Source organism: Artemia sp. Qi Xiang Cuo, chromosome 4 (genome assembly GCF_049724085.1).
Source record: "Artemia sp. Qi Xiang Cuo chromosome 4, ASM4972408v1, whole genome shotgun sequence".
NCBI classification, from domain to species: Eukaryota; Metazoa; Arthropoda; class Branchiopoda; order Anostraca; family Artemiidae; genus Artemia; species Artemia sp. Qi Xiang Cuo.
The window spans coordinates 84251039-84267596 of NC_142797.1; the positions used below are offsets into that span (position 1 = coordinate 84251039).

Sequence of the window (16558 nt, forward strand, 5' to 3'; positions counted from 1 at the left end):
GGGTGAGAAGGTATTGGTGCCATTTGAGTTTGGGGCACGGATGACGAATGGCTGCCGTTTCATTGCTTAAAATTTATACGACGTTTGGCAAGAAGAATCTGTAATAGCTCAAATAGCATACTCACTATGGGCGTTGTCAAATTCATAACTCGCTCACTACTTGATTTCTAAGGATAGATCTTTCTGGATTGATATATTAAAATTCTTTTCTCGGCGACTACGACTCTATTAGTTTCAACTTTATACATACTCCAATACTAAACCATTTCTTATATTAGCTGCATTCCTCACATGGTACTTGTGTATTATAGCGATCACACTTATACATTTAAAATTACTGCGTTAAATTCACTTAATTTAGAAAATTTCCTATAAAAAATGATTTCCTATAAAAATAAAAAATCGATTTCATCCAACCCAAGTAAAAGATTTATTCATTTAACTCTTAATGGATTCACTGTGTCAATTATACTCATACAAATATTTGAAAATGATAACAATTAAGAATTCATAGATGAAAGGGTTAAGAAGCCGTGACACTGACTCAATCTGTCAATAATCTGCAATCTGTCAATTGACAGAATTCTAACGCCTCTCTGTAAAGTATGTCATATTCCTTCTCTTGTAAAGATATGCATGGTCGTAATATACGGTGGTGTTCTGTTCGGAATATACAGTGTACGTATACGATCAATTGATAGCACACTACTTATATTGTTATCAAAATTCCATTTTTTAGAGTTTCGGTTACTATTGGTCCGAGTCGTTCCTTACTTACAGGTCGTTAACCCCCCCCCCCCCAACTGTTTGATTAACTCATCAGCTTTGGAATTGATCACGTCGTACATAATTTTCTGGGACTCATATTACAAGACATCCGTGGCTTGAATGGATCAGTTTTCCGTGGAACTAAAGACTCCCTACTGAAAATATGCAGAGCCTTTATAGATTTGGCTGCTGGCAAAGCATGCATTGCATTGACTACTGAAACTTCGCCATATACTCCCCAAAAACTAGCTTAATTCTGTCGTGGCTGAATCACAGGGACTGTCACGGCACTTGCATCTATTAATACAATTTTATCAGCCAGAAAGGCCAAATCTATATATTTCGCTATTGTATTCTTAACTTGGGGAAGTTCGTCAGTGAAAATATACATTTTCATGAAACTCAGATATGTGGCAATGATGACGGGTTTGATCTGACCAAGGCCTATAAGCCTAGAAGGCATTTTATACAGCAAAGTCCTTTGGAGGTCCCCATCAACATTTGAGAGTCCACCCTTACTAAACGTATTTTGAAGCTGAGAACAAGTTACGCCAACTTATCAAACAGTTCGTGGTAACGAACTGTAAGTAAGGAGTGACCCGGCTCAATGGTAACCGAAACTCTAGAAAACGGGTTTTTGATACCAATAGATACATCAAAAGAATCAGATTTCAATGCTGATTTCAAATATATAACTTTCATCAAGTTTAGTGCTACCCATCAAAAGTTACGCGCCTGAGAAAATTTGGCTGATTTTCAAAAAAAGGGGGAAAGACCACCAAAAAATATAGAATCTTAATGAAAATTACACCATCATATTCAGCGTACCAGAGAATCCCACGGTAGAAGTTTCAAGCTCCTATCTACAAAAATGTGGAATTTTGTATTTTTTGCCAGAAGAAAGATTACAGATGCGTGTTTATTTTATTTTTTTTTTCTCCAGAGATGATTGTATCAACCCAGTGGTCCTAGAATATTGTGGAAGGGATTGTTCGAATGGGGACTTGAAGTTCTAGTGCCATTTTGAAGTCACCAAAAAATTGAAGGGCAACTAGGCCCCCTCCCACACTTATTTTTTTCCCAAAGTCACCCAATCAAAATTTTGAGATAGCCATTTTGTTCAGCATCGTCGAAAATATAATAAATATGTCTTTTAGGATGACTTAATCCCCCGAAGTCCCCAGGGGGAGGGCTAAAAGTTATAAACTTTACCCAATGTTAACATATAGTATTGGTTATTGGGAAGTATACAGAAGTTTTCAGGAGGTTTTTTTTCTGGTAGTGGGAGGGAAGGGTGGGTCGGGGGTTATGTTGGAGGATCTTTCCGTGAAGGAAGTTTTCATGGGGGAAGGGAAATTGCGATGAAGGGGGCGCCGGACTTGGCAGCATTATTTATTGGTTATTGGGAAGTATACAGACATTTTCAGTAAGGATTTTTTTCTGGAGGGGGGGGGCTAGAGGAGGGGGTTACTCTGGAGTATCTTTCCGTGGAGGATGTTTCTTTGGGGTAAGGGACATTTCTATGAAGGGGGCGCCGGATTTCCAAACATTATTTAAAAAACGATCAGAAATTAAATATAAAAAAAACAAGTTTTTTCAACTGAAAGTAAGAAGGAACATTAGAACTTAAAACGAACAGAAATTATAACGTATGTGAGGAGGCTCTACCCCAAGTCAATACCTCGCTCTTTACGCTATAGTTTTTGTTAGTGCTTTCAAAAGAGCTATCTATTCTAATTAAACGGACTTTGTGATTCAGGGGTTTGTGAATCAAATTTTTTTTTAACTTGTAACGTAAGGAGCGTGGTATTGACTAAGGGGAGAACCCCCTCATATACGTAATAACATATACGTAATAAAAAAAACAATAAAAAAACAAGCGATACGGCTCAATAGTAATCGAAACTTTTAAAAACGGAATTTTAATGTCAATAAATGTATCAAAAGAATGTGTTTATAATGCTGATTCTAAATATATAAATTTTATTAAATTTAGTATTACTCATCAAAGGCTACGAGCCTGAGAAAATTTACTCGATTTTTTAAAGAGGGGGGAAACATCCCCTACATGTGAAAGAATTTTAATGAAAATCCCACCGTCAGATTCAGCGTATCAGAAAACCCTATTACATAGGTTTCAAGCTCATATCTGCAAAAATCTGCAACTTTGTATTTTTTGCCAGAAGAAAAATATACGAATATAGAAATTAGTTACGTAAGTTAATTTGTAAAGACATCCATTTAACAAAAGAAATGTAAAATTTTTATGCAAATTTTGTTTACCTATTCAATGACGGTTAGCCAAAATAAAAGCTGCATTAACTAAAAAACGATCAGAAATTAAATAAAAACAAACAAGTTTTTTAAACTGAAAGTAAGGAGCGACATTAAAACTTAAACCGAACAGAAATTATTCCGTATATGAAAGGGGTTGTCGCCTCCTCAACGCCTCGCTCTTTACGCTAAAGTTTGACTCTGTCTCATAACTTTATTTTGTAAAACAATAAAAAACTTTAGCGTAAAGAGCGAGGCGTTGAGGAGGGGACAGCCCCTTTCATATATGGAATAATTTCTGTTCGTTTTAAGTTTTAATGTCGCTCCTTACTTTCAGTTTAAAAAACTTGTTTTTTTTATTTAATGCATACAGGTACGTATGCTGTGTATCAGCATGTATGAGTCAATTGATTAAATACATCGCTATTGTTCTTCTCGGCCATTTCCGAAACAATTTTCTATGTTGGATCTCTTCTGTAAGACGTTTACTGGTAAATAAAACAAAAGCTGAAAATAGTCAAAAATTTTCAAATATAGTTTTCGATATAGATATTTTTGTTTTGATATTCAATATCGATATTTGTTCCGATATATCAATATATCAATATCGATATTGAATATCGTCCAATACTACTTGGACTATCTGTCTTTTTCTACAATAAGCCACGGCTTGATGTATGCCCGCAACTACTTGATTTTAATTAAAATCAAGTATTTTGAATTAAAATCAAGTAGTTGCGGGCCTGGATCAAAACATGGATAATTGTAGAAAAGGCTAAAACAGATATTCAAAGTGAGTGAGTGAGAGGCAATATGTATTAAATATTTAGTTTAATCTTATTTCTTCGCAAAACCGTTCACGACTAATTGAATTTAATTTAGAAATGATGGACTTTTCAGCAGCTGATATCATTATATATCAAATATTACCGTTCACGACAAATTTAGATTCACTACAAACAAGAATTTAGCTAATGCCTCCCTCCCTAACTGTATAAATCTAAATCCTACTGCGTCATTGGCGCTTCAGTGAAAGCGAATTATATTACAAATATTCTCTTTTCTAGTTATTAAACCATTGAAATGAAAATACAAATTACACTATTCTAATTTTGCTTATTCAATTTTATTTATCATAAAAGAGAATTTTACTTTTCAATTTTGTTTATTTAAATAGAATCAGATTCCTTATAGTATATTAAACGCTAAATGTATATTAAATGCGTTAAATACCTTGTGGCAATTAGTTTCTCCATGTACTATAAAATATTACATTCAAATGCCCACTGAACCATTCTCGTATGACTGATTTGTGTTTAATCCAGATGACGGGGACTGATACTTTCAAAGTGGTTATAGCTAGCTCATAGGCTAGTACTTTAATGTTACCAGGTTACGAGGAGTAACTATGTAGCATTATGAGGTTACTTTAATGTTACCAGGTTACGAGGAGTAACTATGTAGCATTATGAGGTTACTTTAATGTTACCAGGTTACGAGGAGTAACTATGTAGCATTATGAGGTTACTTTAATGTTACCTTTAATGCTACGAGGAGTCAGCCCATAATATATTTTAAATGAGTATATGACGACCTCTCTAAACTATTTCTCTAGTTATTCACTAAATGTTGGCCTCGGCTTAGCATAACCCATTGTGAGTTCCCCAACATCTGAGTTATCTTTCTTTTAATTATCTCCTGATGATTTTTATAAGCATATAAACTTAAAGTTTTAGTTATCTGCTGATGACCATCCCTGTGTATGTGGTCGAAATATCCAGAGATTTTGTCATTTTTTTTCCCTGTCTAATTAAAGGATTTATATTAATTGAACTGTTATTTGAAAGTCTGAAGCCCTATCTTATGAGTTGGTACAATAATATATACTAATAAAGGATTTTTCTGTGGAGTTACACATATTTGTAAATTAAATATATGGATTATTTTGTTTTTCTAGCTTCTGAAGCACAAGATGCTCTCAATATTCCCAAAGATGTTCCTAATGTCCCAGCAATAAATGAAGGAAAGGAAGCAGATGAAGAATCAGATTTGGAGTCATTTATCCAGGATTTACAGGAATCTCTGAGTAAGTGCTTATAACAGGAATATTGTTTAGCTAATCATTCTGCTAAGACCTTACATCTTTTGACAAAAATACAATTATAAAAAAATCTGAAAACTCCGATCTTACTACCCAGGACGTAATTTTTTTAATTAAATAAGAAATACAAGTGTTTTAACTGAAAGTAAGGGCCCCTCCTCAATGCCTCGCTCTTCAGGCAAAAGTTTTTTAGTAACTTAAAAGAGCCTTTTATTCTAAATGAACTTCTGTTTCAGGAATCGTTCCGAAGGAAGTGCAGAAAAAAGTCAGCTCTTTTTGTTCTATATCTGACTGTTTTTCAAATAATACCGAAAAATTAGCCTCCCTTCTCCGAGGACCCCCCCCCCCCACGAGAAATTACTCCATGGAAAGTTCCTCCTGTGTAAAATCCCCCCTCCAGAAAGGTCCATCCTCACAGAATATTTCCCTCGGAAAATTTCCTACGCACAAATAGGCAGGGAAAATTCTTCTTAGCCTACTTTCATTTGAAAAGGATTTGTTTTTCATTATTTTGTTCTAATCTTTTTCCAAATCATGCTGGAAATCCCCCCTGTGTGAAAGTTTTCCCAGAAATTCCCTCCACCCTCCAGTGGAAAGTTTTCCCCACGGAAACTTCCCCGATGGAGAAATTTCTCCTCGAAAAAATTCTTCATGGATAATTTCTCCCGTAGAAAATCCACCCCAGAATAATACTCCAGACAATTCTAATCCAGCTAAAATTTTGCTTTGGAAAATTTTCCCGGAACATCTCCAAATGCAAAATTGAATCGCCAAAGGGAAAGTATGAGAAATAAAAAGAATTTCGTACAGGAATTCTGGAAATATCCTGTGGTGTAAGATTTCTCCTGGAAGATCACACCCAAAAACTTCCCCCAGCACCTTGAAAAATCAACCCCCGTAGAAAATATCTTTTCCTCATCTAAAAAATGTCTCTAAACTTCCCAATAAAAAATACTATATGTAAATAATGGGTAAATTGAAAACCAAACAGCTCTTTCTCCAAGGGCTGTGGAGGGTTTTGTCATCCCTAGAGGCGTAGTTCTGAAACCTTTAAACTATGCTGAATAAAATTGTAATCTCAATATTTGAATCGGATGACTTTGGGGGAAAAGGAGTGTGGGAGGGGGCTGGCTGCCTTCCAATATTTTTCGTCACTTAAAAGGGGCACTAGAACTTTTAATTTCCATTCCAATCTGCCCTCTCCTATATATATATATATATATATATATATATATATATATATATATATATATATATATATATATATATATATATATATATATATATAGCCAGCGCTCAGCGCCGGTAGAGCGGCCAAACGTTGCTTTGCCAGCGGTGGCGTTTGGCTGACTTTGAATTAATTTTGCAGCAATTCTTTAGTGCATCAACTGCAAAGTCGGAGTTTTTCTTTCTCGTGTGGCTTAGTATTTCGATTTTCCTGATTAGAAATCAGGGAGGGCTTCCACTATCCCCGAATTTTAGGGTATTTACCCGAAAATATATGCGTCACCCTGAAAAAAAATTTTGTTCCCCGAAAATCACGCAATCACGGTGCCACCCCTAGTGATTTATCACCAGTGACTTTCCCTGCCAAATATTACTTTACATACCATAATTTTTCACTACTCTCTTGTTCGTTAATTTTCGTCTGTTTTGTTACTTTGCATAAAAACCAGACAGATGCAATTGGAATACACACAGTCTCCATATGTTGACAAAACAAGTATCGTCTTTATGAAATAAGATTAAATACTTTCGAGTGCAGTTTTCCAATTGCTATTCCTTACATCATTTGTAGTCAAGAAATTTACTTTTAAGTTGAATAGAACACATTCACTACTATACAACTTCAGTTGGATTTTGAAATTGATTGTCGACATATTGTTTCTGTAGCTGAATCGTAAGTTTGCAGAATTTTTTTTCTTTTGCTGTTTTTAGATAAGATTTTCTTAATGTTTAATACACAATTGTTGAACGCCTGATAGATTAAAGAAAATACAATCTTTTTTCTGAAAAAATTTCCCCCCCTCCCAAAAAAAAACAAAAAAAAAAACAACTTTCTATTGAGAAAAAATATAGCTATAGACTAAGCTATGTACAAGGTTGGGGAATTAAAGACTGAAACGGAAGTTACCCCAAAAATATGATTCATACAAAAATCGTAAATTATTGCCTATATAGGGGAATAGGAGGCTATCATTTTTAAATGATAATATCTCATTTTTGTTTAATTGACAGCAGGGATGGTAAAAGGATAATTTTTTTTTATTTAAAGTGGAATCGGAAGAAAATGATATCAAATTCCCTGGGACATCATTGAAATATTTTTATAGACCCAAGGCCCCCCATTGGGACTTGTTTATTGTCTTGGGTATTTTGCAATTTCTCATAGGCTACTGGCCTAATTTGTCTTTTGTGTGTGCTCCCTTTTAATTAGATTCTTTGGATCTTATTGAATGTCACGGCGAATCTATGACTCGGTTTTCCAATAATTTGAGATATATCTGAATAATTTCGACATTTGTGTTCTTGTCACTGTACCCTTTTACTCATACCCTCAAGTTTTGTTTCAAGGAACACTAAGCTGTTAAACGTTATTTCGCACGTTTCTTTTAACCATATAGTGATCTAGTTAATTATTAAGTAAATTATTTTTAATATAAAGCTGAGACGGTATCCTATCAAGGTGATATCCAGAGAGGGGGGAGGGTAGGGAGGTATTACATTTAAATTATGATATCGAGATTTTTTTTATTGAAAGCAGGGATGCCAAAAAGTTGATTATATTTTGTTTTAATTTAAAGCAGAGGCAGTATCCTATCATGGTTGTGTCCAGAGGGGGGGGGGGTAGGGAGCTATCATATTTAAATGATAATACCTCTATTTTTTTGAAAACAAGGACGCCAATAATTTTTATTTTTTTTTTATTTAAAGCAGAGACGGTATTCTATCAAGGGGGTATCCAGAGGGCGGGGGTTAGGGAGGTATTATATTTAAGTGATAGTACCTTGAATTTTTTTTATTGAAAGCAGGGATTCCAAAAATTTAATTTTTTTTAATTTAAAGTAGAGACGGTATTCTATCAAGGTGGTATCCAGAGGGAGGGGGGCTAGGAAGGTATTATATTTAAATGATAATATCTTGAAATCTTCATGTCAAAAAGCATTGATGCCAAAAAGTTAATTATTTTTTTTTTAATTTAAAGCAGAGAGGGATCTTATTGAAGATTAAATGGCTGTTATAAAAAAAATACAAAAGGAAGTGTGAAGAGAGGTAAGAGACTTTTACAAGAATATGACAGTTTGGTTGCTACCAGTAGCTACTAGGTGGAGTATCCTATGAAAGTGTATTGTCAATGAGTAGAGAAAGTAAAATTGTAAATTTAAGCTGTGATGTGAGAAACACTGATGAAAACATTGGTGTTTGTGGTCAACATTGTTTGCGCCGCCGTACCAAAATTCCTTCTCCCTACAGAAAATAAAAAAAAACAATATTAAAATAAAACACTCAAACATGGAAAGCCTTATTTTCCACGGAGGGGGGGGGTATTTTCCGTGGGGGATATTTTTCAGGGGGTATTTCCTGGGGGGGGTATTTTCCGGGGGAATATTTTCCGGGATGGGGATATTGTTCGGGGGTACTTTCCACAGGGGGGATTTTCCGGGGATATTTTGCGCGGGGGTGGGGAGGGGTTCATTTTCTGCGGGGGATATTTTCAGGGGGAGGTGTAATCGCCGGGGGTGTAAACGCGTACAATGATCTTGAAATATTCTTGCACAAAAAACGATCTAGATAGGTCTGAAGTCTGAAAATTTCCCTTAAGAGCCTTAATCATAGGCAGCGCAATGGAGCTGCCTAAGTAAAAGAACGATGTTGGAACAATATTTTTTTTTTCATACCGAGGCACTCTGTATCGAAGGAATTATCGTAGAAACTTTGAAAAGGGATCATTCGATTGGAACTTGGAGAGGTTAGTGCCCTTTTTAATAGTTAAAAGTGATTGAAAGGCAACTAACACCCCTTTCACGCCCACCATTTCCCCAAATACATCCAATCAAACTTTTGAGATAGTTATTTTGTTCAGCATAGTTGATTTTTATATAGAAATTATGTTTTTTAGTAGAAACTCCCCCACAACCCTCAGAACAATGGTTTCAAGTTATGCCGTGGGGCATGGGCTTAGGGAAGGGGGTCAGGTGGGGGGGGGGGCAGATGCCCCACCCCTGGAACTTCAAATTTACGATAGATATTAGCGAGATCTTTTCGTATGTTGGAATTTTTTGTTGGATGTTACCTGGTAGATGTTTAAAAAAGCTGGAAATAAACAGAAATTTCCAAATATCCTTTGTGATATCAATATATACGTTTCGATCTTCAATATTGATTTTCGGTCCGATATATAGATAGGAGATTGGCCCACGATCGGCAGATTTTGACTTGTTTAATTCTCTATGAATTGATTCAAGCGATAAGAGTCTGCTGAGCATACCAAAGCAAAAGTAACTCATTTAATACCATCCTTGAAAAAGACAATTAGAAATACTACATCATTTTTCCACCTGGATGCCTCTCTATCCAAGTGGTCAAGAAAGCCAAGCTTGGGCCACCCTGGCACTGGCTCGGTCGTCTCTGGCTTACGCTTGGCCACCGGACAAAATAAAAGTGAACAGGGGAGCATTAAAGCTTTTTTTCGGCTATAAAATTAAGAATGAAAATGATCAGCCTAAAAAACTGCAAAATGAATTTCATTAAGGTTTAAAAAAAAACTAACGACTATTAATTTCAAATAATACATTGACTAATCAACACCAAAAGTTCGCCGCTCCGCTAATCTCGGTGTTCTACCTTTCAGTGGTGGCAGTTTTATTTCAACTTCTGTCTTTAAGACACTATCCATCTCGTCAGTTAGCGCAAAGTCTCTTTCCAAAAGTGAACCTTAAGTTCTTCAGTTGCTACTTTTTGATAATGATAATATTGTGAACAGAATTCCCTTTCTTGCTCTTCAGCTCAATCAGAATGTAATCACCAGCCTTGCCTTTCTCAGTGTCAAATTAGAAGTTGCTGGCAGGGGGATTGTCTTCAATGTCTATGCTGAGTTCTGAAGAGTTGTTGTAGACAGGATCATCGACGTCAGAATTGTCACTCTAATTGTAACTCTTGTTGCAAGAGACATGCCTTTTGCTTTTTAGTCTTTTCACTTGTCTGACTTTCTTCCGTTCCAGGACTAGGGCTTTTTGGCAGATACAGCTTTTATCCTAGCAGTAATGCATTCTTTCATGGGGGTGTCAGTGAGCACTTCTGAGTTTTTCATATTGTTTTCCTTTTGATATTTTGGGTTTGACTTGATTGATAAAATGCTGCAAGTAAAGCAAAGAATGAGAGGCAGTCATCCAGCCAGAAGTATTTTCTGAGCTGATCGTGATGATTCCTGGTAAAGCTCCCCTGAGTAAAATTTCCGGATACTGTTTTTGTGGGGACATAATTAGAGGAGCGACTGTGTTCCCAACACATTAACCCCAGCAAAAATCGTGTTCAACTGACTTCTTTCTGCTGACGTGACCTTCCCTACTTACTTCTGGCCTCACTGTGCAATGATTTTACCAGGGCTGTGGATTTTTTCAAACCTGATTCGTCAAAATTTAAAATGTCTTGTGGTCTAAACATGTGTTTATATAGGCCTCAATCCAGGCTGTTAAAGAAAGCTCCTACACTGTGACAATTGAAAGTAGTTGTCCGTCATAGGCTTGAATTTTTTGCGTTCTTACCGATAGAGTTTTAAGAGAATCCATAAAACCACGGTACCAAACTTTACCTGTAATTCCTCCACTGTCTCGACTGCCTTTGCAGTTCCGTTATCCGGTACTTTTATGTGAACATGTGTTTATATAGGCCTCAATCCAGGCTGTTAAAGAAAGCTCCTACACTGTGACTGTTGAAAGCAGTTGTCTGTCATAGGCTTGTACTTTTTGGCGTTCTGACTGATAGAGTTTTAAGGCAATCCATAAGACCACGGTACCAATCTTTACCTGTAATTCCTCCACTGTCTCCACTGCCTTTGCAGTTCCGTTATCCGGTACTTTTATGCTCTTAATGATGGCATAAGTGTATGCAAATTTACACGCTTCTAGGGGAATACAGTCGAAAGCATATCAGCTATCGTTTTCAAGTAAGTTTTTAGTCTTTTTTCTGGTCCCTCTGTAAATATTTATCATGTGTTGTAACAGGATGTTAAGAAATTCAGGTCCAGACTTTTTAGAGGGATATTCAGCTTCTCAAAATTTTTTTTAATGTAGTCTTGCAGCGTTCCTCTAGGGACACCCATGGTACTTCCAAAGAATCCAACTGACTTCTTGTAGAATTAGACAGAAGAAACTGCTATTTTATTTTCTTCTGGATCACAGCCACCTTTCTTTCATATCTCTTCTGTTTTACTTTTAATCATTTTATCTTTAATAAAATTTAACAGGAAAAAATTGAACTTCAGCTCACCTACTGTTCTGAATGGATTAAACAACGCCAGAAATAACACAGTTTTGGGTTTTAAGCTTGCCTTCAACCTTTAAATATGCTGTTTACACTGCTTTTACAAGCATAGCCCACTTTTGGACAACTTGGTACGGCATGCCGAATTTACCTTGGGTATTGTGGCCGAACATGGGAATTCACTATCCCACAGGATGAAAAAATACTAACAGCAAACTGGTGAAGATGGCACGTCTCGAAAGCTGCCAAAAACAGGCAAATAAAAAGAGAATACAATGTGAGTTTACAAGGCGAGTTTTCTAGTATTCGTAATTAGGCGTAGGCTTTCAGACAAAATTGAACAAAATTCCAGAGTTAATCACCATAAAACCTGATCCAATCTGATGTTTTTGGTAAAAGTATTAATTGAGGTCAGACATTTTAAAAAACTACACTGCCATCTGTCAGAGCTTTTATAATCCACCAGAAGCCCCATAGGTTTTTTACTGTTTGCTTTGGCTAAACGTGGGCCGGTCTCCCCTATTACAATTTTGATATTGAATTTTGCCCAACTGTAAACTTTTGAATTGAATTCTTAGAAGAAGCTGTTATCTAACCATAATGTTATTTGTGTCAAATCGCTTTTGTGGTGTTTATGTTTTCTGAAAATTGGAAGTAGGATAGTGGGTCTCTTATGTTATACTGTTGCAAGAAAAGTAGAACATGGAAAATGTTAAAGGCCAAGTTTTAGTGAAATATAGAATGACTAGTTTCTAAAGACCTATATTCAAAGGACCTCGGTAAGTACTAGTAATATCCCTCCCCCCTCCGTCACAGAAGCGGCTCTCCCCCTCTACACAAGATGCTGCCTACTCCCATGCCCTGGGGGCATATAATATTTTTATAGAAAGTGTTGTTGTAGAAACTTCAAAAAAGGCTCATTCAATTGGAAATTCAGAGGGCTACTGCGCTTTTAATAGTCGAAAGTGATTGAAGGGTAACTAACCACCTGTCATGCCCAACTTATCCCTAAACACATCCAAATCAAAATTTTGAGATAGCCATTTTCTTCAACATAGTTGAAAGTTCTGAAAAATAGGTCTTTGAGGATGACACCCCCCCCCCCCACACACACCTCAAGGAAAGGCTTATAAGTTATACCCTGGAGGCATATAAGCTTTTCATAGAAAGTGTTGTTGTAGAAACTTCAAAAGGGGCTCATTCGATTCGAAAATGAAGTGGCTAGTGTCCTTTTTAATAGTCAAAAGTGATTGGAAGGCAACTCTCACCCCTTCCACGCCCACCATTTATCCAAACACATCCAATCAAAATTATGAGATAGCCATTTTGTTCATTGTAGTTGAAAGTTCGGGAAATTAGGTCTTTGGGGATAATAACCCCTTCAAAGCCCTCATGACAAGGGTTATAAGTTATACCCTGGGGGTATATAAGATTTTTATTGAAAGCTTTATTGTAGAAACTTGAAAAATGGTGTATTCGATTGAAAATTCAAAGGGCTAGTGCCTTTTTTAATAGTTTAAAGTTATTGGAGGGCAACTAGCCCCTCTCTCACGCCCACTTTACCCCAAACACATACAATCACAATTTTATATAGCCATTTTGTTCAACGTAGTTGAAATTTTTGTAAAAAAGGTCTTTAAGGATGACAACACCCCCCCCCCCCACAGCCCTCAGGTCAAGGTTTGTAAGTTATGCCCTGGGGGTATATAAGGTTCTTATGAAAAGCGTTATCGTAGAAACTTCAAAAAGGCTCATTCTATTTTGAAATTGAAATGGCTAGTGGCCTTTTTAATAGGGCAACTAACCCCCTTCTCACGCCCACCATTTTCCCAAACATATACAATCAAAATTTAGAGATAACCATTTTATTCTACGTGGTTAAAAGTTCTGGAAATTCTGTCTTTTAGGATGACAACCCCCTACAGCCCTCAGGGCAAGGGTTGTAAGTTATGCCCTGGGGGCATATGAGGTTTTTATAGAAAGTGTTGTCGTAAAACATCAAAGGGGGCTCATTCGATTGGAAATTGAAAGGGCTTGTGAATTTTTTAACAGTTGAAATTGATTGGAGGGCAACTAACCCCCCTCTCACACCCACCATTTCTCCAAACACATCCAATCAAAATTTTGAGATATTCAGTTTGTTCTACGTAGTAAAAAGTTCTAGAAATTAGGTTTTTTATGATGACAACCCCCTCGGAGCCCTCAGGGCAAGGGTTGTAAGTTATTCCCTTGGGACATATAAGGTTTTTATAGAAATTTTTGTCGTAGAAACTTCAAAAAGGGCTCATTTGATTGGAAATTGAAAGGGCTAGTGCCCTTTTTCATAGTTGAAAAGGAATGGAGAACAACTAACCCCCCTCTCAAACCCACCATTTCTCGAAAACATTCAATTAAAATTTTGAGATAGCCATTTTGTTCAACCTAGTTGAAATTTCTGGAAATGATGATTTTGAGAATGATAAACTCCCAAAACCCCTCAGGGCAAGGAATGTAAGTTATGCCCTGGGGGCATATAAACTTTTTATAGAAAGTGTTTTCGTAAAGACTTCAAAAAGGGTTGATTCGATTGGAAATTGAAAGGGCTAGTACCCTTATTAATAGTCAAAAGTGACTGGAGGGCAGCTATCCCCCTCTGAAGCTCACCATTTCCCCAAACACATCCAATCAAAATTTCGAGATAGCCATTTTGTTCAACGTAGATGAAAATTCTGGCAATTGGGTTTTCGAAGATGACAGTCCCCCCAGAACCCTCAGGTCTAAGGTTTTAAGTTATGCCCTGGGGGGCATATAAGGGTTTTTAATCAGATATTTTTGAATAGTGCAGTATAAAAAGACATTAAATTGCGTAAAGAGCAAAAAACATACAACTGCAAAAATATTTGTATATATTTGAACAAGGGATCACAACAATTCAAAAACTGTATAAAATAAAACCAAATGTTAAATCTTAGTAAAAATCGTTGTTAGAAAAACCTCATTACTGAATTTTTTTGTTATAAGTATAATTAATATCTTGTTAAGACATGAAAAAAAGTTGAAATTTTTTATAAGTTTAGTTCAGAATTGCTAAAGTTATTAAGTAAGCTACATAAATATTTGTGGTGCCTGAGCAATAATTTTAATATTTTAATTCAAGCTAGAAAAATACCTGAAAATTATAAAATTAGTTTGTTTTATTGTTTGATAAAATTAATGCACTATGTGATTAAGCTTGCAGGTTTGAACTTAATCAGATATTTAATGCCAGTAGGAAGGCCGAAAATTTGCAATTATTACAAATAATGATTCTCTATTTTGACAAGGGATTACAGCAATTCAAAAACCTTAAAAAATAAAACACAAAAGTTTGAAGCTTAGTTGAAATCGTTGTTAGAAATTGGACTTTCTTTAACAATCAAATATCAAACAGTTTGTGGTAACGAACTGTATAGTAAGAGCGACTCGTCTCAATAGTAACCGAAACTCTACAAAACGGAATTTCTTATACCAATAGATACATAAAAAAGAATCGAATTTTTATGCTGATTTTAATTATACAATTTTAGTTTTTTAGTCTTACATCAAATTTAGTCTTTCCCATCAAAAGTTACGAGCCTGAGAAAATTTTCCCAAGTTTCAAAAAAAGGGAAAATACCCCCTTAAAAGCCATAGAATTTTAATGAAAAATCACACCACCTGAAAATCACAGAACGTTACTGTAGAAGTTTCAAGCTCCTATTTACAAAAAAATGTGAAGCTTTTTTGCAAGAACAAAGATCACAGATGCGTGTTTATTTTTTTTTTTTTTTTCCTTAGGGGTGATCGTATCGACCCAGTGGTCGAATGTCAAGAGAGGGCTCATTCAAACGGAAATTAAAAGTTTTAGTGCTGTTTTTAATTAAAAGAAAACATTTTAAAACAAATCACCTTATACAAAAAAAAATGCATTTTTGATGTCTTTTCATACTGCATCTTTTCAAAGATATTTGATTTTTGAACTCCGATTTCTAACACCGATTGTCTATTAATAACCATATTTGACGCAATAAGTGACTTTAAATCTTTGAAAACACACAGCATGAATATACATTAAGTTGCGTAAAGAGCAAAAAAACTGGTAATTGCAAAATTATTTGTATATAGATAGACCTTAGTATGAAAATACATTAAATTGCGTAAAGAGAAAAAAAACTGGTAATTACAAGAATATTGGTATTTACTTTAACAAGGGATTACAACCATTCAAAAACTTAAACAAGAAAACCAAAAATTTGAAGCTTAGTAGAAATCATTGTTAGTTAAAAATATCAATACCGAATTTCTTTTCTTATAAATATAAGCAATGTCTTTTTAAGACATGAAAAAAAGTCGACAAATTTTTTAAGTTTAGTTCAGAATTTCTGAAGCTATTATGTAAACTGCAAAATTATTTACGGTGCCTATGCAATAATTTTAATGTTTTAATTCAAAAAAGAAAAATAGGCCTACCTAAAAATTTTTGATTAGTGTGTTTTTTGTTAGATAAAATTCATTCGCTACGTGATTAAGCTTACAGGTTTGAACGCAGCCAGTTATATAATGTCAGTAGAAAGGCCAAAAAACAAATATTTGCAACTATTACAAATGATGGTTATATTTTGACAAGGGATTACAACAATTTAAAAACCTCAAAAAAAAAAAGTTTCAAGCTTAGTACATATCGTTGTTAGAAATCGGACTAGCTTCAATAATCAAATATATTTGAAAAACTGTAGTGTGAAATTAAATTAAAGAGCAAAAAACTGGTAATTGCAAAAATATTTGTATATGTTTTAACAAGGGATTACAACAATTCAAAAACCTTAAAAAAGAAAACCTTTTTAAACGCAACCAGTTATATAATGTCAGTAGGAAGGCTCAAAAAACTAAAATTTGCAATTATTACAAATGATGATTCTCTATTTTGTCGAGGGA

At 35.2% G+C, this 16558-nt stretch overlaps 1 protein-coding gene across 1 annotated transcript in view; it reads left to right on the forward strand.

The window, feature by feature from the left end:
• LOC148953543 (uncharacterized) overlaps positions 1-16558 on the forward strand; it is a 174957-nt gene that overhangs the window by 124162 nt on the left and 34237 nt on the right. The window contains exon 3 of the mRNA XM_089087733.1: positions 5000-5128. Within this exon, the coding sequence (XP_088943859.1) occupies positions 5000-5128 (129 nt within the window). The remainder of the gene's footprint in view (positions 1-4999; positions 5129-16558) is intronic.